Source organism: Eubalaena glacialis, chromosome 16 (assembly GCF_028564815.1).
Source record: "Eubalaena glacialis isolate mEubGla1 chromosome 16, mEubGla1.1.hap2.+ XY, whole genome shotgun sequence".
Lineage (NCBI taxonomy): Eukaryota > Metazoa > Chordata > Mammalia > Artiodactyla > Balaenidae > Eubalaena > Eubalaena glacialis.
The window spans coordinates 81,978,820-82,002,313 of NC_083731.1; the positions used below are offsets into that span (position 1 = coordinate 81,978,820).

The 23,494-nt window shown below is 40.8% G+C and overlaps 1 protein-coding gene across 2 annotated transcripts in view; it reads right to left on the reverse strand.

Moving 5' to 3' along the window:
• The window catches only part of FRY (FRY microtubule binding protein), a 327,509-nt gene extending 306,822 nt beyond the window's left edge, over positions 1 to 20,687 (reverse strand). The window contains exon 1 of one of the 2 annotated variants that reach the window (XM_061171162.1): positions 20,386 to 20,687. In XM_061171162.1, the coding sequence (XP_061027145.1) occupies positions 20,386 to 20,590 (205 nt within the window). In that variant the 5' untranslated portion in view covers positions 20,591 to 20,687. The remainder of the gene's footprint in view (positions 1 to 20,385) is intronic. The other variant, XM_061171164.1, reaches the window with a different exon arrangement.
• Between the last annotated feature and the right edge of the window lie 2,807 nt (positions 20,688 to 23,494).

Consider the following 23,494-nt stretch of genomic DNA (forward strand, 5'->3'; position numbering starts at 1 on the left):
GAAAAGTGGCTTGTCATATACAAGGAATCTTCAATAATATCATCAGTGGATTTCTCAGCAGAAATCTTGCAGGCTGGAAAGGAATGGGATGATATATTTAAAGTACTGAAAGAAAAACCCGTCAACTGAGAATGCTATATCAGGCAAAACTGTTGTTCAAAAAGGAGAGAGAAATTGAGACATTCCCAGGTAAACAAAAGCTGAGGGAGTTAACACTAGACCTGCCCTACAAGAAATGCTAAAGGGAGTCCTTAAAGTTGAGACAAAAGGATGCGATTAATAGATAGTAACTTGAAACCATATGACTGTAAAAGTCCTCTGGTAAAAGTCAATATACAGACAAATATAAAAACTTGAATTCTTGTAATTTTGGTTTGTAACTCCACCATTCATTTTAAAATAGGATTTAAAAGACAAAAGCATAAACAATGATTATAAATCTATGTTAACAGGTACACAATATATAAAGATGTAATTTGTGACATCAATAATGTAAACTAGGGGTGGGGCAGAGATGTAAATGAGTAGAGTTTTTGTATGCAATTGAAGTTAAGTTGTTATCAGTTTAAAATAGATTGTTATAACTCTAGGATGTTTTGTAATCTCATGGTAACCACAAAGAAAATATCTATAGAATATACACAAAAGGAAATGAGAAGGAAATCAAAACATGTCACTGCAAAAAAACCAACTAAACACAAAGGAAGGCAAGGAAGGAAATGAGAGACAAAAAGCTATAAAACTTACAGAAAACAAATAACAAAATGGCAATAGTAAGTCCTTCTCTATAAGTAATTGCTTTAAATGTAAATGGATTAAACTCCCCAAATCAAAAGATGTAGACTGGCTTAATAGATTAAACAAAACAAAACAGGATCCACCTATATGCTTTCTACAAGAGACTTACTTTAGATCTAAGGATTGAAGGACACAAATAGTTGAAAGTGAAAGTATGGAGAAAGAGAATCCATCCTACTATAATCAAAAGAGAGTGGGGGTGGCATAGTAATAACAAAAAATAAACTTTAAGTCAAAAACTGTTACAAGAGACAAAGAACTTTATATAATGATAAAAAGGTCAATTTACCAAGAAGATATAACAATTATGTATGCACCAAACGTCAGAGCTCCCCAAAATATGAAGCAAATTGACAGAATGGAAGGGAGAAATACAGGCCTACCTTGCTTTATTGCACTTGACTTTATTGCACTTTGTAGATATTGGCTACTTTACAAACTGAAGGTCTGTGGCAACCCTGCTCAAGCAAGTCTATTAGTACCATTTTCCCAACAGCATTTGCTCACTTTGTGTCTCTGTGTCACATTTTGGAAATTCTTGCAATATTTAAAACTTTTTATTATTATTATATTTGTTATGGTGATCTGTGATCAGTGATCTTTGATGTCACTAATATGGGTCACTGAAGGCTCAGCTGAGGTATGCGTACCTCAGATATTGCAGGTTCAGTTCCAGACCACCACAGTAAAGCAAATATCGCAATAAAGCGAGTCCCACAAATTTTTTGGTTTCCCAGTGCATATAAAAGTTATGTTTACACTATACTGTAGTCTGTCATGTGCAACAGCATTACGTTTACATGCCTATATTCATTAAAAAATACTTTATTGCTAAAAATGCTAAGCTTTGTCTGACAATGCAGGATTGCTACAAACCTTCAATTTGTAAAAACTGCAGTATCCGTGAAGCACAATAAATCGAAGCATGATAAAATGAGGTATACCTGTATAGGACACTTTAATACTTATGAACAAGTTCTAGTGCACTGCCTGGCATGTAGTAGGTACTCAAAAATAATTTACAGAATGAATGAATGGATGAACTGGTACGTGATTCTTCTATGAATCGCAGCTATTGGTAGGGGAGTCAATGTGGAAAAATTATCATAACAATACAAATTACAAGATTTACTAATATAGAAATGAAGATCGGATTAAGCAAGGTGATCCTAGTCAATGATGGAGAGGTCAAAATCAGTATTTGGGGACTTGGAAGAAGTATACATTTTTAAAGGCATTCAGAGGAATAAATAAGACATATCGCACTTAGAAGCAGTGTCAGTGGCTTATTTGATAATATATCCATGTATTAATATATTAATAGATTATATTAATAATTTAAACTTGAGAGTAACATAGGTGTAAATCATTGTAATGGGAAGCACAATAGTTACTGTTAGGTGTTGGTCACCTGACTGTGAAGATTCAGTGCAATAGACAGAGCTCTCTGTGTTCCTGCAGGAAAACCTACCTGGGGTTCACTTTCCTGAATGATTATTTAACTCTGTGAAAGTGAAAGTGACTACAGGTAGCAATAATCCTGATGTTGGCCTGGACCAAAGAACTTTTCAGGTTTACCCGAGTCACCCTTGGAAACCTCAGTGTGCACAAACAAAACTTCTGCATACTGGGAGTTCCCAGATAGGAGAGGAAGACAAGGTGAATAAAACCAAAAGGATTTGCACAGCTTTTTTATGGGGGCTTAACTACTTCACTTTTGGCAAATAAACTTGGGGCTTTGGAGGAAGTTGTTGATGGAACCAGAATCAACATTTGCGATTAGATCTTTTTCAGATGAGCAAACTGACCTCAGGAGAGGTAAAGTGAGCTCCCCAGAGTCTAGCTGTGAGTTACAGAGCCTGGATGAAGAAGCCCAGGTATTGGTGTAACCTCAACAAAGGTGATTGTTTCACCTTTAGGAGAAAATATAGCTCACTCTGTAAGTCACTGAACTCTAAAAGTGAAGAGATTTTTTTCATAGCTATTTATCTATATTCCAGTCATCCAGAGCACACCCCAAGCCTAGAGAAGATGGGTGGTCCCAGAGAAACCAGCCTAAGAGTGGCACCACACCTCAAAAGATTAATGTGGAAAAATATATTTGATTACGGACATGACAAGTCAGGAAGGCTTGACCTGCCAGGAATAGGTGTGGGAGGAACTGTTATTAAATATTTATACAGCACTGATACACAATAAGTATAATTGTGCCAAACGTATAAAGTCCTTGCCCGAAGGCTTTTGCTGTCAGCTGTAAAGCTGGTTATTCCTGACATATCTGTTGCGTTGCTTCATCAGGTAAACAATCCATTCCATACATCAAAGAACCATCATTCTGATGAGCTATCTTAGGAATAAGACTTTATATCCGATGATTTAATACAGAAGTTGCAGATACTTGTCACCATATTAATAATTTTAGGAAATTCACTTTGATTCTCTGACAAGCTTACAGTTATCTCTTTTTGTTGAGTATCTTTTCCTTCTTTCTACTTAATTCTTCCACACTGTTGCACAAAACACAATTATATTCTCTGCTATTGCAGCATGCATAATGGTACCAGCAAAAGCAAAGTGCATTAGAAAGTTTTGTTTTGTAAATCTATGTTAGCCAAAAAGAAATTGTCAAATAATTCTAGCCAATCATGGATGCAGGAGCAAAATAAGTTAATAAAGGGTACTGACTCAAAACATCAGGCAACTTGATGGACACATACAGAGCTGACATCGGTTTTAACCAGGATACAGTAAGTGGGGAAGGGAAGTGGAAAAAATGATGCAGCCTTTGATGGAAAAAGATTTTATTCAGCTCACATGAGGCTCAGAAGATGCTGCATTATACTTCTTACTTACTTAAATCTGCAAAGGATTTGAAGTAGCTAATACTAGCAAAAAATCCTCTCGAAATGGGATATATTAAGGCAAGAGTAAAATAACAGGAGTCCAGGTGATGAGGGATTTTGGAGAGAGGAAAATAAACCACTTTCACTGGAAAACTAATACTAAGGATGACTATCAATTCTTGGGAAATAGTTTAGCTTTGTGCATGTTACTGATCGCTAAGGCAGACCAGGCAGTTAATATACAGACAGATAGGAAAAGCATCCATTCATTCATTTACTCACTCATTCATTCATGGATGGGATACACAGTATCTGCCTTCAGGTGCAGTGGTTGAGAATCCACCTGCCAATGCAGGGGACATGGGTTCGAGCCCTGGTCCGGGAAGATCCCACATGCTGTGGAGCAACTAAGCCCGTGCGCCACAACTACTGAGCCCGTGTGCCACAACTACTGAAGCTCATGCGCCTAGAGTCCGTGCTCTCCAACAAGAGAAGCCACCGCAATGAGAAGCCCACACACCGCAACGAATGCTCGCCGCAACTAGAGAAGGCCTGCATGCAGCAACGAAGACTCAACGCAGCCAAAAATAAAATAAATAAATAAATAAATTTATAAAATAAAAAAAAAGGCTTGGAACAGATGGGGTGGTACTAACGATACAAACAGCATTAAACACCATAACAGTGTGTGAAGACGTACGAAACAAAAGGTAAGATACAACTAAACCATCTGAGGGTGGGAGTGTTAAGGGACAGTTTGAGAGATAAGGTGACATTTGAGCTCAGCCTTGAAAAAGAATGACAGAGAAAAGCAAGGTGGGCAGATTTACAAGTAAGCCTGTGTGAAGACCCGCCCCAATGAGAGGGGAGCAGGGCCAGAGGGCATCAGTGGTTCCATGTGGCTGGAACGTGTGCAGGAAGGTCAGGGACGAAGCCTTCCATCTGAGCACGGGGTCAGCCTGGGAGGGCTCCTGGGTCTTCAAAGCCATGCTCAAGAGCATAGGCTTGATCCTGAAAGTAAAGGGGCTAAAACACAATAGAGGCACTATCAGAAAGAAGGTGCGGGGTGTTACAGAATATCTCAATGTTTAAGAGAATTAAAGCTACCAGTGGATGAGAGAACTACTTCGGGGATGCAGTTCTAGACTCCAGAGGGGTCCTTAAAATAGTAGAGATTTTAGAGATTAGATACTATTTTTATCCCACTTTTCAGGGAATATTCTAGGGTGTACAGGGTGGCTAAATTACGTGTCTAGGTCCACACACTGTTACCGGAAGAGGGAAGAGTATGACACAGCTCTGGGTGGGGCGTAAGCATTTTCCTGAACATCCACTGAGGGCAGAAATCATTAGATAAATGTTTCAGGGACATTAAAAAAATAGAAAATTTAGCTCTTTTAATCAAAGAGCTAAGAATTGAGGTAGAAGGATGACAGAAACTAGACAAAAGACAGTAAATGTATTAGGAAGGATAGGATAGATATATACGTATTTCTTTACACAACACAGTTGACAGCTTCCTGAAAAGTGCACCACATTTTTGTAAAACAAATTATTTAAAATGCATTATATTAGGTAAGAGAATTTATTAATTCATAGTATGGATAATTTATACACTTTCTAATAACCCTCTGATCAGTTTCTGGTTTGTAATTAAATTATCTTTTAAAAGGGACATAGCTATCCTGTAAACTGAGTGGAAAACAAAGCTAATCTCATTGAATAATGCTGCCCAAATCAATGTGAAATTACCACAACTAGTCTGGGTATTAAAAATATAAAATAACGTGAACACCTGCTAACCCAAGATGGTCTTAATTCCTGATCCCTTAAGACTGTCTTCTGTTCTACAATCATTGGAAGATGGGAAGCAAAGTTCCCTGGGTTGTCCCAGAGCAAGCTGTGTCCTCTATGTAACTTAGCTACATGGGTCACTGGCCCTGTTCAAGTGAATACAAACATGTTTGACAAGATAAATCCTATTAAGACAGGAAATATGAGTCTTATCCCCTACTAATGAGTGTACCAAAGTTTTAACTGACAGAGCTTCTAAACAGAGTGATCTTGGGCTTACATCTTAACACCATAGGATGGTCGAGCATTAGGATGATAGGGAGATGTTTAACCCCAATCACAGTGGGGTCTTTGCAGGATTTTGTAGGTACACTCTATATGTAAAGGAGGGAAAACCCTGTTATCTAGAATCCAGCTGCCTCCTATAGAGGATGACTCTTATTAGACTACAGAGTTTCTCAAAGAATGAGTGGAAGATCCCTCAATCAGAATCAAATCATGACTTTTAATAGTAAGTACTCCCAGGCCAACCCCAAACCAGATGAGCCAGCATCTGAATTTAATTTTAACAAAATTTGAGATGGTTCTTATGTAGCCTTATGATGACCATGGGCTTAAAGGAAGTAATCTCAGATGGCCCTTTGATTTTGATGAGCACCTAGATTTGTTTTGGATGTGCTGTGATAGGTCAAAGGAAGAGCTGGGGGTAGGAGCTGGTAAGATCAGAGTAGCTCTATATGACAGAGGGAGAAGAACATGAAATTCTCGGGATGGTGTGGTAGAAAGGAATTTGAAAGAATCGATGGGAAAAGAAAAGAAGAAAGAAGTCACCAAGATGTCCAGGGGTTAAGAATACTGGTAGAGTAGGCACTGAGAAATCTCAAATGTCAGGGTGGCTGAAAGGGCTTTTCAAGAACAGGGACATCTAATATTAAATCAGCATTGTCTGTGCTGAATGAATACCTAAAACCTACATCCTCTTTGTCTCTCTGGACATCCACAGAATCTGCTATACACACAGGCTTTTATGGTTGAGTTTTTGTCTGTGGAAATCAAGGAAAGAGGCTGAACTTCCCTTCTGAATCCACACAGCATAAGAAGATAATGGGAAAACCCATAAATGGCAAAAAAGAACAAACAAACAAACATTAGCAGAAGCAGGAACTTAAGCAGAAGGACAGTGTCTCTGAAGTTACAGAGATCTGGGGGCTGGGCCTGGGACTTTCTGTAGGTATTGGCATGCAAGCTTGATCAATCTTCACTTAAATTTTAAGAGCAAATTGCTCCCAGCTGACTTTTAGGTTATGTGAGGTTATATGATCTTCTCCTTCTATTACTTTAAAACTTTAAAACAGAAAAAAAAAAAAAATCTTCTGTATTTTCAAACCCTAGTGCTTAGAAGAAATTAGCTTTAAAAAAAAACCTTTTTTTGCTTTATTTTGAGCTCTTCTAGAATCCTTTTCCCAAAGTAATGATTATTTATTACATACCCCTTCAGAGGTATAGAACTTGCTGTTAGATAATTTTTTAAACTGAGGACCACACAAAACAACAGGGTGACCTATTTTTCAAAGATTAAATTGAGCCCTGACAACCTTAAAAAGTAATACATTTCCCTCAATTGAGCAAAGTATTTACTTCTCAATGATAGATGCAGGCACACAGCTGCTCCACAAGCTCAGTCAGGCTAAGTCTACTGTTTACCTTCGATGCCCCTTTAATCAGGGGTCTTATTAACTGATTTTTAATTAGGGATTTGGTTATACCCTGTGTGGAAAAAAGAGATATATACATTTTTTGTTCAATCACTAAGATATAGGGTTTTAAAGCTGCTTTGGGTTATAACTTTTTGAACATGAGAATGGAATAAACCTCAGAGAATATTTGGTGAAGGAGAACTTGAAACTGAAAAGTTGTGAAATCTTATCTTGTCTCAAATTTGCTCTCCTAACATTGAACAGAGTATTTCCATATGCTTTAGCTTCCCCACTGTGACACGGGAATGGTGATCTTAGTCTGTGAGGACAATGACAATTTAGTAGACCTTTTCAATGCTCAAGAGGAAAATATTCCTACAGCTTTCTCCCCCCAAAAGAAATGTTTACATAGGGTCTAGGTTTTCCCCTGGATCACATCTCTGAGGGCAATCATGTTTCCTGTGCATTTCCTTGAACAAAAGTTTCCCAAAACTAAAATTCCCCCTCTCTCGCTTGATTCCTTTCATCAAAGAAACAGACTTTTCATCTCTTAAGGACAGAATGAAAAATAAAGCCAGCTGAGATCTTGATGCCGTGCACTGGACCAGGCTCGCCCTTCAGCTGGGTGTGTCACCACCTGTGACTGACATGTACCTTTCAAAGCTTCAACCTCCCCCTGCCCTGCCTCTCCACTGCAGTGTCCTGTGCAGAAGGGTGGGTGTGTGGAGGCTGAATAAACACAGGCTGGTGCGTGGATTGCTTGCCTCTGGGACCCACAAGGAAAGCTGTGGGCACCATTTTCTCCTCACTTTCTTGTTCACAAAAAATGACCCCAGAGGTTCTTAAACTAGGTTTTGGTGATGATCTCATAAAGATTATGCTGGGAAGCAGGAGACCCTCAATGTAAGCTGTCTGTGTAGGTCTGTATTTCTTCATCTGTAAAATGAGTGCATTGAATTAGACGCTCTCTAAGATTTCTTTCAGATCCATAATTCAAGGATGCTCTGATTTTCCACTGTGCTCCCTGTCAAGTGAGTTATATGCTTGTCTAAGTTCTTCAACAACACAACCACCAAGCACTTTTTGCAGTTTGAGCTCTGAAAAAACAGTAAATCCCAGGACTCAATGACATAGCTATAAGATGAATAATTAGCAAGGAATTAAGGATTCAACTTTTGGAGAAACACCATAAGTCTTCTAAGATGCCCTCTCATTGAATAAAACAATAGCAATGATGACCAAAAAGCTGAATTAGCTCATTAATGCCCAGAATTGGCAAGATCGAAGCTTGAAGAATTCCCACGACTTTAAAATGGGTGTCCTTCCAATTTTCCCAATGATGAAATTAAAATATTTTGAAAGTGAGGTATACTTCTCATCTAATCATATTCCTTAAAAACTGATTGGAGGGCTTCCCTGGTGGCGCAGTGGTTGAGAATCTGCCTGCCAACGCAGGGGACACGGGTTCGAGCCCTGGTATGGGAGGATCCCACGTGCCGCGGAGCAACTGGGCCCGTGAGCCACAACTACTGAGCCTGCGTGTCTGGAGCCTGTGCTCCGCAACAAGAGAGGCCGCGATAGTGAGAGGCTCGCGCACCGCGATGAAGAGTGGCCCCCGCTCGCCGCAACTAGAGAAAGCCCTCGCATAGAAACGAAGACCCAACACAGCCCAAAAAATTAAATAAATAAATAAATAAATAAGTCAGGAGCTCTTTAAAAAAAAATAATAAGTAAATAAATAATAAGAACCTGCTGTATAAAAAATAAATAAAATTCAAAAATAATCTCTTTACTACTAATGTTTAAGTATGATTTTAAAAAAAAACTGATTGGAGAAATATTGCCACTTGGGATGAAATTCACAACATTTTATAACTTTTAAAACTTAACGTCCTAAACTATGCAATAGTTTCTTATGCTGCTTTTAAACAGATGTTATGTCCATTCCATGTAGCAATGAGTAGCATACAGCAATGTGGGATGTTAAGATGATAACTGTACTGTACAGTAAGCAAGATCCCAGGCTTGTAAACACTCTGGTCCAGTGCAGGGACAGAATTCCAGTCGGCTGATTAATCTGTATTTTGTGTACAACAATTACATATTAATCTATTTTACAGTGTTAATCTCAAATGTCCACACTTTAAAGAAGCAGAACCATATATATACCCCTGTACTGTAGCCCCTGAAAGAGTGTGGTGGATTTTTGAGTAAATTTTTCATCAACGTCTACGCACGGTATTTTCCAACTTAATGAAAGCAACGTGCAATGCTGGGCTTCTGTCTCAACATCAGCAGCTCATATGTTGGTCATTTCTATCTCTGCTGCGCAAATACGACTGAGCTAGATCCTAACATTGTTTTAAAGCAATAATGTGCGGGCTGAGCTGGGGAGCCTTTCAAGGAGCAGTGTGACAATGAGGAGAAGCCAGTGGACTCTTCCCGGCTGCTCTGTCTCCCTCCCACCGCTTCAGTTTCCTATAAGTCAATCCCCCGAGGCAGCGGTTGGACAGAGATATAGAATCCGTTGTTGTCTGGGGGAGAGGATGGAACAGAAACTTTCCACTCTTTCTATCTCACTCTATCCAGTCTTGTGTCCACTCATCGTTATTTTCAAGGTCGGGAAACTTTAAAAGAGCCTTTTAAAGAGAGAACCATTACTTATCAAATAAACAAGGATTACACTCCTGCCACCACCCTCCCTCTTCACCATCTCAGTGACATTCAGGGAGCTTCCCCACTCCGCAGAGGCAAGCACCAAACACAGTTTCATTTCTGCAAGTCATTTTGCCCCGTCCATAGCAGTAAAATTTTCAAAATAAAAACCACCCCGCAAATTCCCTGCTGTGGGGGACAGATGTAAGTGTAACATTATTTTCTTTTTGCTTGCTTTGTTTTCTCTTAAGTTCCCTCCGCTGAGCATGTTAGATAAATTCCTTCTGGGCTTCACTCTGTACCCCCTTACCCCCAACTATCACCCCATTGATGGAGATTTTGCAGTTTCATTTCAGGTTGTCCGTGAAGGATATGATTCCGGACCACTTCCCTGCCTCCTGCCCAACCATGTTTGTGCTTGTGGGAGTGTTTGGTGTGGAAATCAGAAGCTGATTTACCACCAGTAAAATGGCTTCTATCATTATAAATATTCATCAAGCATGGTTGAGCACAGACTTTAGTCACCTACTTTTTTGCTGAAGGACTGAATAATAGCATGGGTATATTTGAAACAGCAAAGCCCTTTCTAATTCAGCAGAAATTAAGACAAAGTACAAGGTCACAACATCGGGATGTTTACAGTCTTCCAAAACTGCATTGCCTTTTGTTTAAATAATTATGTAGTAATTTGTGGCATCGTTATTAAAAGTAATTACATTTTGGCAATATTTCTTTTGAGAAGTTGCCCAACTGCTATTTATTTTGGATGGATGTGATTCAATAACAAAAGAAAATAAGTCGCTATAGTTTATCTCTGAATAATGCAATTTCTGTGCAGCACTAAGTATCGTGCATGATATTCATCAACTTCCATTCATTGACCATTTCTATATTTTATTATATTACTTGTATTGTTTGTTGTATTAAGAGTTTTTCTTCTCTTACGGACTCAATTATTTCTCATTCATCCAATTGGCTTAGTCAGTTCAGGCTGCTATAGCCAATTACTATAGACCGGGTGGCTTTGACAACAAACATTTACATCTCACAGTTCTGGAGGCTGGGAAGTCCACGATCAAGGTGCTGGCTGATTTGGTGTCTAGTGAGAACCCTCTTCCTGACTTCTCGCTGTGTCCTCATATGGCAGACAGAGAAAGAGAAATCGAGAGAGATCATCTCTCTCCTGTCTTTTTTCACAAGGGTACTAATCTCATTAATGAGGGCTCCACCCACATGACCTAACTGCCTCCCAAAGGCCCCATCTCCAAATGCCATCCCATTGGGGATTATTCAACATATGGATTCTGGGGGGGGGGTACACAAACATTCAGCACATCGTTAACATTTTAAAAATTGATCAAGAGGTGGCAGAAACAGTCCTAGTGTTTTACCCTCTGATGTGAGCAGAGGTTAGAACAAAGACCTAGATGGGTAGTGTGTAAGATTATGAGGGGGAACCAGGAGGAAGCCTGTATATAATGGAACTCAAATCCAGGTACTATTAGGAGAGAAAACACAGGTTCTCTTCCTGCCCAAGAACACACTGACCTTTGAGGGTGGTGATGGCTGGGTGTGTGGGAGAGGGGACTGAATGACAAGGGGCAGGGCCGGGGGCCTGCCATGAATAGATGCCTACTGCTTCCTACATGTGAAGCAGGGGACAGTTTAAGAATGACTTTGATCTTTGAGGATCTTTTCCACTTCCTTTAAGTCTGCAGTTCTCAACTAGGGAATGGGACAAACGTCCCATGTACCTGTGGATAATTTTCACAAAGCGGTTAGAAGCCCAGCCCCAGCCTAGACTTCCTCCATCAAATCTCCAGGGCTGGTGCCTGTGGATTCTGAAAAACCTTCTCCAGTAATTTGCATTTGCACAGTTAATTGAAAATGAATGCCCTAAGTTGCTCAGTTAATATTCCCTTAGTTGTACAAGCATTTGAAAATCTCAGAAGACTGGAAACCCTTCCTGAGCTGGGCCCTGGGGAGGAATACTCAACTTATAACTCTTTCCCACTGAGTTTTGTTTTTGTTTTTTTTTTGGCGTCCAGGAGGCTTGATCTTTATTTTGTTTCCAGCCCGGATGAGGGAGATCAGCGGAGTGTGGCCTGAAGGGGAGCACAGAGATGCCAGCAGTGCCCCAGGATCTGCCTGCCCTGCCCAGAGGCCCAGAGCTTAGGGAGGGGCGTGGCTTTCTTCCACCTGTCCTTCCCAGAGCTGGATCTGAACTCAGGCCCTGGTATTCTTTCCTCATTGTCCTCAGGTTCCTGAGCTGAAAAAACTCAAGTCCAGGCAACTGATCAGGCCAGAAGTGTTTTAGAGGGTGCAGAAGAGTCACAATTTACAAAAGGTAAACAATCCCCCAGCAAAGAAACCCTGATGCAGAGGACAATTAAGATCCCCTGGGACTTTCCTGTAGGGAGATGCTTCACTGCCAATTAGGGCTTCTGTGCCAGATGACACAGTGTCAGTACTGCCATTAGCTGGTGCAACACAGAGCTTAAACACTTGTGCCAGAGAAGCATGAACACCCAAATTAGTGCACCCTGCTCTCCTAGTAAAAAATTAGAAAGGAGAACAAATTGCTGTGTATCAATGTCTTACCCATCAACCTGTCCTTCGCAGCATTTTGCATCTAGTAGTCATTCAGCAAGATAGCCTAGATTATTGTTGAATAGATGTTGTAGTCTTTCTCATATGCATATCTTCCATTTATCCTTGGGCACTATTTTGATACTTAAAATTAAAGAATGTTTCTTTGAATTGAATCTTTCTGGCCCATAATTACTCCAAAATGCCATCCAGTATTGATTATCCATCGAGATGACTTAGTCTTTCTTAAGTATCAGGGTGGGAGAGAAGAGCATGATTTGATAGCTGAGGGAGCACCATGGAGAAATCTGATCTACTGACAAAAGTACACACCACCTTTGTGGTTCCTCCATCTCTGTGCTCTGAACTCCCAGGATGTTCAAAGGTAAATCTGATAACCTGTTGTTTGGCACAAAAAAATTAACTCATGTCCCACTTAGGATGGAAAGGTTTGGAAATCGTGACCTAAAACACTCTGACCATCTTGTAATGAGAGTTTTTACATGCATGTCACCCAAAAATGACTACCTATTTAAGCTCCTAGATTTTAAAGAAATGCTGGAGATATTCTAATTAAAATTTGAAGGTAAACATTCTGTACAGAGTCCCAAAGTATTTGAAGCAAAAGAATGTTGGGGTATGGTCATTTCTCTGCATAACTGAGTAACTGGATGGCCATACCCCCTGCTAAATATTTGTTAAAAGTACATTATTTATGAAAACAATTAAAATGCTTAAAATTATCACTGAAGTATCTTGAGTAAATATAAAGTTATGTAGATGTAAAAACACAATCTTTTCATAGTCTAGATGTGACTACTAGACCTTAGAGTGTTAGATTTAAGAATGGGAAGAAAATTGTGTGGGAGCTCTCAAATTTGAAAAGTTATACATTTGCTATATAGATCAGCAAATGGAAATGAACTGCTTTTAGAACAGGAGCATTTAAGCCACTTCTCAATATACTTATATCGTTAAGTCCTGTATTCAGAACCGTATATTTGTATTTATTTATTTTTTTATGACAAGGAGAAAAAGCCTGAAGTCAAGCCGTAAATCTAATGCCTTCTGCTTATTCTGTATCCCTGCATAAAGGTAAAACATATTTCCCTTTGTTTATCACACATGTGACTAGTATTAGCATTTTTGTTTTCCTTAAAAGTAACTGGGTTACCACTAATATCCTCATTAAAAGTTTTTGGTTTTGTTTCTTTTTAGAAAAAAAACAAAGCAAAACAAGAACAGAAATTTCACCTCCCTGAATAAACTTGTCCAAAAAACAAATACGATTATTTAAGGAAACAGGATACCTCAGTTTTTGTTGCATTAGTATTTTTGAGTAAGAAATGCTATAAATACTTTAAATATTTTAAATCAAAATGTCAAACGTTGACTTTCAAAACTTTTGGAAGTCTAAATACTCCTAATATTTAAAAAGATTAATTTCAAGTGGTGAATTCATTTATAATCTTATATATAAGCTATACATTATATGTAGTTGTGAATGAACTACCATCCTATTCCAACTTTTAGTTCAAAGAAAAGCCTAAGCTGGGACTTCCCTGGTGGTCCAGTCATTAGGGCTCCGTGCTTCCATTGCAGGGAGCACAGGTTAGATCGCTGGTTGGGGAACTAAGATCCCACATGCCACGTGGTGCAACCGGAAAAAAAAAAAAAAAAAAAAAAGCCTAAGCTGAATTTCCAAAAGCAAGGTGTTAGACAAAGTTAGGCAAAATCATTAAACACAAGGCCACAAGTAAGTTTTGAAATCACAGATAGTGTTGTTTCTAATACAGAACAATTTTCAGAGGCCTGACATGACAATACTCTCAAGTTTAATGGGTTCATGTTGAGAAAATATATGGATATTTTTATTATTAAGAAGAGCTTCCGGGCTTCCCTGGTGGCGCAGTGGTTGAGAGTCTGCCTGCCAACGCAGGGGACACGGGTTCGAGCCCTGGTCTGGGAAGATCCCACATGCCGCGGAGCAACAAAGCCCGTGAGCCACAACTACTGAGCCTGCGCGTCTGGAGCCTGTGCTCCGCAACAAGAGAGGCCTTGACAGTGAGAGGCCCGCGCACCGCGATGAAGAGTGGCCCCCGCTCGCAGCGACTGGAGAAAGCCCTCGCACAGAAACAAAGACCCAACACAGCCAAAAATAAATAAGAAAATTAATTAATTAAAAAAAAAAAAGAAGAAGAGCTTCCATGCTACCCTCTTTTCATGGAAAATTAATAGGTCTTTTAGTGGTGTCTCATTATATAGAACTTACCTTAGCAGAGGGTTTGATTGACGACTTAGGATAACTTTCCATCCACGAAGATTTGCAAAAGTGTTCCAGTTACACTTACCACCCACCCATGTAAAGTACAAATTATGTGAAACAGAACCTTTGATATCAACAAAGAATAAGCTAACACAGTCAATTCCAGCTGTGTATCATTTCATCGTCACATACTATCTCATTTGCGTTTCTTGTAACCCTGTGACACTGGTGTTTTCACTCCCATTTCACAGATGAAGAAATAAACAGGTTCCCAGGGATCAAGTGACTCGTCCAATACACGTTTAGTAAGATGGGGGATCAGAGCGTGAACCCAGCTGTGAAGCAGATACTTCCTTGGTGAAATCCTTTGTCTGAAATCCTTTCATGAGAGCACAAGTTCAGACTCGTGCCTTTGAGGCTCCCTTGTCTTAGGCCCTGAGCACAGCCACCTCTGGAAGCAGCCGTGGTAGGAAGTCACACCACCAGATGGACGGGGGTGCAGCTCCGGAGAGGTCGTGACATGGTCCTTCTCACGCGCCTCCACCCTGCCTGCACAGCTCACCACCTCCAGGGCACCTCCCACATCAAAGACACCCAGGTGTACGAAACATGGGTCCTGTCATCACCAGGAGGAGCCACTGAATCCAACTGCACACAATCCCGGGAAGCACTGTTTACAGTGCGACTTTAAGGAGGTCCTCCCCCGTCCTCCTTGTCCCTGGAAGGCCCTGCTCAAACGTCATCAAATCACTACTCAGCAGGGATCCTGAGTGACAGAATTCTTTTTTTTTTTTATTCTTTAAAGATTTTTTTTTTTGGGGGGGATGTGGACCATTTTTAAAGTCTTTATTGAATTTGTTACAATATTGCTTCTGTTTTATGTTTTGGTTTTTGGCCGCGAGGCATGTGGGATCTTAGTTCCCTGACGGGGGATCGAACCTGCACCCCCTGCATTGGAAGGTGAAGCCAGGAAAGTCCCCAGAGTGACAGAATTCTAACATGAAGCACAAAACTGGAGGAGGCGGGCTTAATTACAGAGTGTCCTTCCCTGTGCCTGGGATAAGCAGGCGCCCAGGAGGGAGCCCGACCCCAACTGCCCAGCTGCACTGTCTCCTTCTGGCCACCCTCAGGGAGGCGAGAACCATCTAGCTGCCAGTGTTCTTACTACTTCCCTGTGTTTCCAATAAAATCCTACATACAGCAAGAAAAAAAAAAAAAAAGCAGTTCTACTTTAGAAAATGTTCACAATCTGTTTTTTTTATTAAAATGATTTTAAATAACTTTTTTTAGATTGTTTAGGATTTTTTTTTAAAAATCCCTTTGGAACAGAACTGACTGAAAAATGAGAACGGAGGTTAGCTTACGTGCTGGCCTATCTGCCGTGTGAGTCCTGACCAGAGGGCCCTCCTCCTCGAGGTCCCACACTCATCCTCTGACTAAGCAACAAGGAAGTACATGGAACTGCCTGTTTCCTCCAAGCAGATGGCTCCCTGCTTTTCAAACAGATGATTGTAAAATCAGTAGGATATTTTAAGAATGAGCTGATCAAACACACCAACTTGCTTGCTTACGAGTGCTGAGTGAACAACCCATGACACCTGGCACCTGAGCCCCGCTTTCTTCCAGGTGCAGGATGAGATGCTCATTTCAATCTGATGTGCCTATGGATGGGGTATGTGTAAGGACCACATCTCTCTCCTCCTTTGCTTTCTTTCTCAGAGCTGGGCCCTCTGCTCTGGAGCTGCTGGAGTTCTTTCAGGAGGACGAGGAAGCAAGGCTAGCTGCCCGCTAGAGACCTACCTACACTCTTAATGCCTGGTCTGGTGAAGCCGAGATGGAAGAACTTCAACCGAGCAACTCACGCTAGTTCTACTGTTGAGGCTTCTTCAAGGGAAGAAAAACGGTTAGTTTTTGATGTTTTTGTAAAAATCATAAAAATATGATTTTTAAATGTATTGGTGGGGGCTTCCCTGGTGGCGCAGTGGTTGAGAGTCTGCCTGCCAATGCAGGGGACACGGGTTCGAGCCCTGGTCTGGGAAGATCCCACATGCCGCGGAGCAACTGGGGCCGTGAGCCACAACTACTGAGCCTGCGCGTCTGGAGCCTGTGCTCCGCAACAAAAGAGGCCGCGATAGTGAGAGGCCCGCGCACCGCGATGAAGAGTGGCCCCCGCTCACCGCAACTAGAGAAAGCCCTCGCACAGAAACGAAGACCCAACACAGCCATAAATAAATAAATAAATAAATTTAATACTTGCTACTCTGACTAGCTCCTCTGACATCTCTCTGTATAAAAATAAATAAATAAATAAATAAATAAATGTATTGGTTTTGTTTTTTAAGATTCACTGCTGTGAGTATGGTACCCCCTTCACTCCTTTTCTCAAGAGGTATTTATTGGGTTGCACAATATGCAAGGCATCCTGCTAGGAAAATTCTTTCCCATCAGCTACATAAGAAACTGTCTTATTTTCTGCTCTCTTCCCAAGGTCTAGAATAGATCCTGGCATATAGCAGAATCCTAACACATGTTTTAACAAATGAATTACACACAGAGACAAGGGGTACCTGCATTTCCCCCACCAGGAGTTCCTATGGTGATGAAAATCAGTATAAAGACCTTCCCCTTTGATAGTCTCTACTGCCAACTAGTTCTTTCCTGGAGCTAGAATCAGATAGGCCCCACAGGATGGACACAGCCTCACAGCAAATTAGTTAATTCACCACCAGATGTTAACTGACCACCTACTATGTGCAATTCCCTCTCCGATACAATTGGGCCATATAAGATATTGCCCCTGTTTTCAAAGAGTTTCTATACAAATAGAAACTTAGTTGCCACAAAGTGACAAAGTGACCACTGAACCCATTCACAAACTAAGACAACTGAACACCATCCCAGGAAGAAAGGGAAGGGCTCTTTATGTAGTACTGAGGCCAAGGAGGTGGGTGGTAGGCATTAAAGGAGAACTCAAAGAGATCGGAAGACTGGGTGATTACAGAAGGCAGAAGTCTTGAATTAGGCTTCGGAGCCCGGGTGGAGAATGGAAGAAAGGGCATAACAGGAACACAGGCGTGTGTGTGTGCACCTGTGGGTGTGTTGGGAGGTGAGGGAGGATGCGAAAGTGGAAGAAAGCAGAGCATACAAGGCATGCCAAGAGTTCATTCTGTCCAGCACGATTTGAGTCAACTGAATAAATATTTATTAGTTCATGCTATGTGCCAAGCATTGTGATAGGTACAAGGGACACAATGGTTAACAAGACTGATATGGTCCCTGGCTCACTGGCTAGTGGAAGATACAGAGAAGTAAACAGATAATTACAATACAACGTGTTAAGTGCTGTGATAGGGAAAAGTCCAGGTGTTATAAGAAGGACGGAGAATGGACCCCACCCAGATGGGAGGGTCAGGAAAATTTCCTAGATATTCCCTACAAGGGCTGTCAAGCTGACACCTGAAGCCAAGGTAGGAATTAGTTGAGTGAAACTACGCAGGTAGGTTATATAGCACCTACCCTAGAAGAGCAAGCATGATGGACCACAGGGATCTGAAGTTGGCTGAGTTTGCAGGACTGCAAGGGGACGAGAGCAAAGAGATGGGCCGGGGACGGAAGCAGTGGCCAGGTAGGCAGTCTCGTGTACTTCACTTTAAGGAGTCTGGACTTTATCCGAAGAGCGAGGGTAGCCACTGAAGAATTGTAAGGGAATGAACCAAACATATTTGCATTTTGGGTAGATAACTATCTGCATTGTGAGACGGCCCTTAGAGGAGAAGCGGGAGATAAGAAGAGAAGAGTAACATGTAGCTCGGTTCTTCAAGGTCCACCCTAGACCAGCGCAAGAACTAAATGAATATTTCATGAGTGAATGAATGAGCTGATCAACCCATCAGTCAATCATTCAGTGCAGGACTGAAAACAGGAGACTTGAGATAGAGGATAAAGTTGTCTGTGTGTACGTAAGGGTCAGAGTGAATGCACATCGGAACGCTGACATGTCTTCAATCTTGCATCTCATCAGACAAATGAGAACAACAGTTGACAACGCAGCGCAGGGTAATAGAGGGAAACAGCTTCAACACTGGAGTTAAAAGACCCACGTCTGACCCGTAGTTTTGCCAGTTATTAATTTTGAGTTGCGTCTTAATTTCTCTGACGCTCAGGTCCCACATTATATCCGCTCTTTATGTGTAACCACACAGCATATAACATAGGAATGGTTATCACAACCTATGTACATTTCTGTTTTCAGCTGATGTTTAGGAGCTGTGGTGGGATTTGCAGCCTGGTGGCATTTCTAAGTCATCCACTGTAAAAAGAAGTTAGTGAGACCTACATGACAATGAAGTTGTGGTTCATGTGAAAGGGAATTTAGAAAAAAAAGTAGCCACTATTGTTCAAACTTTGGGCAGGCAACTCTCTACCTTGTCAACTGGAGACCCTAGCAGATAGGGAGGATGTTAAGAGTTCATCTCCTGTTGCTGTCCCCAAGGAGGGGAATGGCAACAGAAATAGGCAGAAAAAATAATGTACCTGAAGGCCACAGGGGTCGGCGAGGTGGCTTGGAGACCATTTAGGGACACAGTCTAGACGAGAATCCATTGAGCTCCCACCTCAATATAAAGATTCAGCTGTGGGACTTCCCTGGTAGTGCAATGGATAAGACTCTGCGCTCCCAATGCAGGGGGCCCAGGTTCAATCCCTGGTCAGGGAACTAGATCCCACGTGCATGCCACAACTAAGAGTTCGCATGCCGCAACTAAGACTTGGCACAACTAAGAGTTCGCATGCCGCAACTAAGACCTGGCACAACCAAATAAATAAATAAATAAATATTGTTTAAAAAGACTCAAGTGTTAGGGGGGTTCATTTCATTTTCATGATGAAGTAAAGCTTGAATGAATTATTCTTGTTTATTTTCTATCATCACAGAGTTAGCCCTCAGCAGTTGGGTCTAATCTATCCTCCTTAAAGACCCCAATCAATCAATCACAACAAAAAGGCCACTTTCAGTTTCTCCAGGAAATTCCAATGCAAACAGTATTGAAATAAGTTGACTAAATAATTCATCCTCTCCAGTGACCACGCACCCACCAGTGACACCTCAGTGAGAGTTCACAATCACAGGCGTCTTACACAAGCTACACACCTCTAATACCAGGCATGGACATCTAAAGCTGCCATCACAGTCTCTTTATCGAGATTGAAATCCCTGAGTCTTCTGTGCTCCAATACATTTCACCATCCACATTGTTTAATTGAGCCCTTTACTACAAATGTTTTAGGCTCTGATGCAAGACAGGAATTTGAAGCATGCATTTGAGTATTTAATGGTGTTAATTTCTGGGGCACACAAATATCAGCTTCACTCAACAATCCAATAATCTTGCAAAATAAAGAAAATACAGCAGAGAATGAAATACAGCATGGAATTCTCCAGGATTGCAAGCAAAGCAGTTCCCTGATCCTGCTGCCTGATGATAAAACAGCCGCCTATTTACAGACCCTTAAAGATACGAAAATAAAGAAAGAAAATAAAAGAAAAAAAGATGGGGGTGCTTTCAGATGAAAGAATCATTCTATATTTTATATTCAAACATGTTTAGTTGGCTGCTTCAAGCTCTCAAACATGTCCCAAGTTAATTTTAAATGTAACACATCTGATCATTACAAACAAAGTACAGTCCTTGTTGCTTCTGGTTTGTTTTTTTAACTGGCAGGCATCAACTGAAACAAATCCTACCTGGAAATATGGATGGTCTCTTTTTCGGGCGCCTCAGGTGAATGGGTTCCAAGTTTTTAATGTTTCTTTGAAGTCTTCCTTTAATGTCATTTCCTATGAGTAGTTCAGGTGGCAGGCTACTGCGTCTTGATGATTTACAATCATTTTGAGATGAATTTAGTTTGTTCTTCGTCCTGGAATATAAATTGCCGTCATCAACTGCCATGGTAGGAAATACATTAGATTTTCTTAACAAAATCTGAAAAGCCAAACCCAGCCTCAGCCATCTGCGTCTCCACCCCAGATTCAGATGTTCTCATGCTTTACCCCGCACTTGTTTGGGAAGCTTAGCAAGTTGATAGGCGTGGACTTGAACAGGTGTAGAATTACGAAGGAGCCCCTCCTATCCACAGCTAATAGCACAAGGGAGGAGAGATCCAAAATATCATTAGGTTCAGAAGACTGAAGAATTTGAACAGATGTGGCACACGGGTAATAAAAGTGATGGTTACTGTGTGAAATTTCTGTTTTATTAGTGCGATGTCATAAAGCAAACACAACTTATTCTTTAAGAATGAATACCTATGCAAATCGCAAGCCTAATTATTATTACTTCCCAAACTATTCAAGATTTTTTACAAGCTTTTGGGAAACATTTTACATTTCCTCCTACCTTTTTGTTTCAAACTACACACGCAGAACAAACATCTGTCTTTATTAAATTCCTTATCTGGCAGGCAGCCGACTGGAAGTTGGCTGGACGAAGGAGATGAGAGATGGTTGGGGAGATGAGGAAGGAACCCGCGGTGGGCGTGTACCTAGCAGCAGTGCCGGGAACCCAGCGCAGCTCCCCACCCACCCCTTCCATCCTGCGCTCTACCTGGCAGACGGCTTCTTGAAAAGGTCAGCTGTCTGGCGGCGAAGTCAGAGGTCTAGCAAATGAGCTGTGACCTATAAGTGATGGCAGCCTCCACTCAGCAAAGGGAAAGGAAACTCTGTGATCTTTGCGGGGATTCTGCCTTGCTCTCAAGTAACGTGGTCAACTGGTTTGGTGGTCCGAGAAAAAGCAGCATTTACTAGATTCCTGCTTGACCCGTCCCATACTTTCTTTCTTTCTCTTCCGGAGTTTGCATTTTGTGTCCTTTGTTCCCTTCCCCCTTGCTCTATTTATGTGGAAATGTTCTGCCCTTTTTTCTTTAATTGACTGTGCAGAAATCATAACTCAATCATTTATTCCCTCATGTCCCAGGGCTGGGTCTCCTCTCCCCAACCCCCTCCTCTGTCTCGGTCTCTCACACACACACACACACACACACACACACACACACACACCTCTTATGTTCTGTCTGGTTGCAGTGTGAGTCAGAAGATAAAGAAGATAAAATCTGCCTTTTCTCTTCCCAGCGCCTGGAATCAGTAGATACATACCATTATAAAGGATTTAGGGGTTGTTTCAGAAATCACTGTTTACTTAGGTTTCCTGGCTGCCAAGTAGGTTGTATTACTTGGTAGAATTTAGGAGCTGGGTCTTTTCACCTAACTGAGGATACACTTCAACACAAGTATAAGTTTCATTCTCGTTTCTCCTTTTAGCAAATAGGTCTTCAAACTACAACAGATTTTCTGAAGAGAAAAGTATTTTTTTAACAAGTGTGTCCAGATTAGGGTTGCATTATAACCCATAAATTATAATTATAATCCAGCAAGCTATTTGCATATTAGATTATTAAATTATTTTACTAATTCTGAGAAACATCTACACCATTTCCCTTGCAGGACTTAAAACTATTTTGTCAAGTTGGAACGTATCACGAACTTCAAAACAATGAGTGGCTTGTACAAAACTATTTTGAAAAGCCCATGAGACTTCTTGAATCTCCCTTAGCTTAATGAAGATACATTTTTTTTTCTAGTAAAGAAATAAAAAGTAAAGCATTACTTAAAGTTTGAGATAACGATTTAATAGGAGAAAGAATGCATTTCCATAATGTAAATCTCAAGAATGTTGTTTAAGTTTTGAATACCTAACAGGGTAGAGCCCTAGGGTACAAAATACTGGATGCTAACAGGGAGAAATCTAGCAAAAGACAAGGTGAAAGTCGAGCTATTTAGTGACTTTCTTTCCCAATTCACGGTATCCCCACGGGGCTAAATAAGAGGGTGTATGGGATGAAATGGAGTCTTAGAGGAAAGGTGTTATTATCACACAGAGTGTGGAACAGGTACGGCTGCACCTTGGAGAGGCTGGCTGCAAACACAGGGTTAAGAGTGTATGCATCTGGAAGGCATTGTAACAATAGCTGTGGTTTATTGCACGCTTAATACCAGCCAGGTTCTGTGCTAAGCTTTGGACATGCATCATCTCATTGATTCTTCCTAATCCCCCTGTTCTACAGATGAGCAAGCACACTGAGACTGCCAAATGCCTGGGGAACTAGGGGAGAGATCTGAACACAGCTTTGACCTGACTCCAACGCTTATGCCCAAGGCCATGCTTTAAACTACACCACACTGAAAACAAAAACAAAAACAAAAACAAAAACAAAAAACTACACCATACTCAAAACAAAAGAAAACCATGTTGCATTATTAAATGTATATATGAAATCTGAAAGAACTCTAAAGTCTTTCTCTATTTTCCTAACACAATTCTTGGTTTTAGGCAGATTTCCATTGCATCACTGAGTGAGGGAGGAATGGTCTGGCTGATCTAACTGGGCCTCCCCCGTGTAACCCAGCTGTCAGGACATCTTTAAGATCCATGGAATGAAAGTATGAAAAAACAGAAGGAGAATTCCGATTTATGCTTTAATAATAAAGTATTCATGTTGAGACTTTGCATATTAAAATGCATTTTAGATAAACGTATTCCATTTTCCTGAGATTTAAATCATAATTAGGGAAAAAAATCCTACCCTACTTGTGAAGGTGCCCCTAATCTCCTGATCCTCTAAAAATAAAACGATGTAAGAGAGGGCTCAGGGTTCCTGATATGCGCAATTTAATTCCTCTCCTGCCCAACTATTCTCCACTCATTGGGAATATAAACAGATATGAATCTAGCTCATTTAATATATTTTCTCAAAGAGAAAAGTGAGAACAGCTTGAATTTGCTATTATTCAAATTTTA